Below are 3,155 nucleotides of genomic sequence, written 5' to 3' on the forward strand. Positions count from 1 at the left end.
GCCAGCCTGAGCCTGGCCTGTGGGAAGCGGAGGCCGGAGAGGCAGCCCACTCACCTGTAGGGACACGGGGGCCTCGCGGTCGTAGTGCCTGTCGTCGGTGGGCCGGGGGCTCCTCCGCCCTCCACACTGACGGATTCGGAAGCTGAACTGCGTGTCCCCGAGGCAGCCTGGGAAGGGGGCAGCCCCCTCCATGTCAGGGCCGGAGGCCTACCCGCCACCACGCGTGGGTGGGGGACACAGGGACGGGGAGGCCCTGTGAGTCTGACCGCTGAAGGCCCCAGAGAGAAAGCCCCGCTGCTGCGTCTGGTTCTCCCAGGGGAAGCCCCTGTGTCCTCACTCCTGCCCCTGAGTTTCAGAGTAAAGTCCGAACCCAGACGCAGGGGCAGCAGCCCCTGTCGGAGCACCGGTGGCAGGCAGTCCGGAGAGGCAGTGTGGCGGGCAGGCTGAGCCCAGCACCGGGAGCGGGGGAGCAGCAGAGCCAGCTCCTGGTGGCCTGAAGGAGACCAGACCCCGCTGGCCCCTCTTCCCGCACAAATCCGGGAACCTGTTGCCTCTGCTGCATCGTGGGCTCGGGTGTCTCCTCAGAGCGCTTCTGGGCTGTGCTGGGCCCGGCCTGGGCCCCAGGGGCTCCCGGATGGCCTCCCCCCCACCCTCTTCCTCTCACCCCGGCCCAGAGCCGGGAGGCTGCCGGAGTCGCCTACCTGAGTGGGAGTCAGGAAAGGACAGGTAGCAGATGCTGCTTTTCTGAAATACATGAAACCCGGTGAGGGCTGGCTCGCTCCTGGGCACCGTCTGCTCCCCAGCGGGCAGGACCCACCTCCTTGTCCGTGAGCTGGAAGTCACTGGGGTACACCAGCTGCGGGCACAGAGCGCTCGGTGAGGCTGGCGGGCTGCTGGGCTGCAGTGTGCTCCTCTCCGCCCCCCCCCCCCCCCCCACCCCCCCACCCCCCCCTCCGCCTCTCCTGCCTCGGGCTCCCCAGGCCTCTCGGCACCAGGCCCCTAAGGACCTCCTCACCTTGGCCAGCACACCCCTGGGCAAGCTCCCCACCTCCCTGCCTGCACCCCTGGCCCTCGAGGCCACTTGCCCAAACTGTGCTTGGGTCTCCCTGACTCCACCATCGGCCCTCTGTCCCCACAGCTGCAGGAGGTGCTACAGATCCTGCCATGGCCTCCTCTCTCGCCTGGACTGGCTGCAGGGCCCTCCCACTTCCTGGACCCCATCCCACCAGCCAGAAGGCCTTGAGCTATGCCATTCCCCTGGGAGGCTCTCAGATCGGGCCACCAGGCCCCTCACCTGCTCTTTACGCAGACGTCACCTGACACAGTGGCTTCGCTGTCTCTCCACTAGCCCCCACTAGTCAGGGGTCCGGGAGCTTCTGACCCGTGCCCCACCCTGGTGTGAGCTCCAGGAGTGTGCCCTGGGCTCCGCAGTGTCTAGTGAGTGTGACCGGCTAGACAAGTCACACACCCCTTGGGAGTGGATGGTCAGTGAAAACCCGGACACTAAGTGACCGGCTCTGAGTGACCTGCGGGGGGCGCAGGGAGCACTGCCCACTGGGCTCCTGGCAGGGTCTCTGCACAGACCTGACGATCCCGAGGGGCTCCCAGCACCCACGCCCTGAACTGTGCAGCCTCATCAGCTGCTCAGAAGCCCAAGCACACAGACCTGTAAGGCCCCTTGCTTAGAATTCACTTTCTAAATGGTTACATTCTAGAAAATTAGACATGAAAATGCCGTAAGGAAACAAAATAATCTCTTAACTTTTCTTGTGATTTAAATTTTTTTTATTGATTTTAGAGCAATAAGAAGGGAGAGAGAGAGAAAAAAAAAACACAGCAATTTGTTGCTCCACTTATGTATGCATTCATGGGCTGATTCTTGCATGTGCCCTGACCAAGAGCAATAAGAAGGGAGAGAGAGAGAAAAAAAAACAGCAATTTGTTGCTCCACTTATGTATGCATTCATGGGCTGATTCTTGCATGTGCCCTGACCAGGATGGAACCTGTAACCTTGGTGTGTCCAGACGACCAAATAAGCTACCCGGCCAGGGCCTGCTCTTGTATTTTATTATTATTTTAATCCTGACCTGAGGAGATGCTTTTACTGATTTGAGAGAGAGAGAGAAAGGGAGAGGGAGAGGGAGAGAGAGATAAAGAAACATCGATGTGAGCCTAGCTGGCATGGCTCAGTGGTTGAGTATCGACCTATGAACCAGGAGGTCAGGGTTCCATTCCTGGTCAGGGCACATGCCCAGGTGGCAGGCTCGATCCCCAGTGTGGGTGTGCAGGAGGCAGTTGATCAATGATTCTCTCTCATCATTGATGTTTCAATCTCTCTCTCCCTCTCCCTTCCTCTCTGAAATCAATAAAAAATATATTAATAAAATACATATCCTATCCTATATAATAAAACCCTAATATGCAAATTGACCAAACCACCAGTAGCTATGATGCGCACTGACCATCAGGGGCAGACACTCAATGCAGGAGCTGCCCCCTGGTGGTCAGTGCACTCCCACAGGGGGAGCACTGCTCAGCCAGAAGCCGGGCTCCAGGCTGGCGAGTGAGCGCAGCAGCAGTGGCTGGAGCCTCTCCTGTCTCTGAGGCAACACTAAGGACCCCTCGGGGGATGTCCAACTATCAGAGGGGAGCGGGCCTAAGCTGGCAGTCAGACATCCCCCAAGGAGTCCCAGGCTGCAAAAGGGTGCAGCCTCTAATGTGTGTATGTGTGTGTGTGTGTGTGTGTGTGTGTGTACTGTGTATATATATACACACACACTGAATGTCCAGATTATTGTGACCACCTGATGTTTGTAGGCAAATTAGCTATAATTTCGTGCTGAAGTTGCTAGAGGGCCAGACCATTATAAATAGGGAAGGAGGTTGTTTACCACGACAGTAGAAGTGACTTTTTTCTGAAGATACGGGTAAACAACGCGATTTAACAGCCTTTGAACGTGGGATATACTTGAACGTGAGTGGCCAGATTATTATGACCATCTGACGTTTGTAGGCAAATTAGCCGTACACTGCATCGTATGGGATATGGAAGCCGAAGGCCTGTTCGAACACCTTTGCTGTATGCAGTTACCAAGATAAAACGTCTCTAATTTGCACAGGAACACAAGGATTGGACAGTCGAGCATTGGAAAAA

At 57.1% G+C, this 3,155-nt stretch overlaps 1 protein-coding gene across 1 annotated transcript in view; it reads right to left on the reverse strand.

Annotated features, from left to right (window-relative positions):
- The window catches only part of DENND6B (DENN/MADD domain containing 6B), a 7,150-nt gene extending 6,031 nt beyond the window's left edge, over positions 1 to 1,119 (reverse strand). Inside the window, exons 1-4 of the mRNA XM_014549187.1 lie at positions 1,049 to 1,119; positions 818 to 962; positions 702 to 744; positions 55 to 167 (exon numbers count right to left, since the gene is read on the reverse strand). Of these exons, the coding sequence (XP_014404673.1) occupies positions 55 to 167; positions 702 to 744; positions 818 to 962; positions 1,049 to 1,119 (372 nt within the window). The remainder of the gene's footprint in view (positions 1 to 54; positions 168 to 701; positions 745 to 817; positions 963 to 1,048) is intronic.
- Positions 1,120 to 3,155: the final 2,036 nt, after the last annotated feature.

The sequence above is a fragment of the Myotis brandtii genome, unplaced genomic scaffold (assembly GCF_000412655.1).
Source record: "Myotis brandtii unplaced genomic scaffold, ASM41265v1 scaffold537, whole genome shotgun sequence".
Classification (NCBI taxonomy): Eukaryota; Metazoa; Chordata; class Mammalia; order Chiroptera; family Vespertilionidae; genus Myotis; species Myotis brandtii.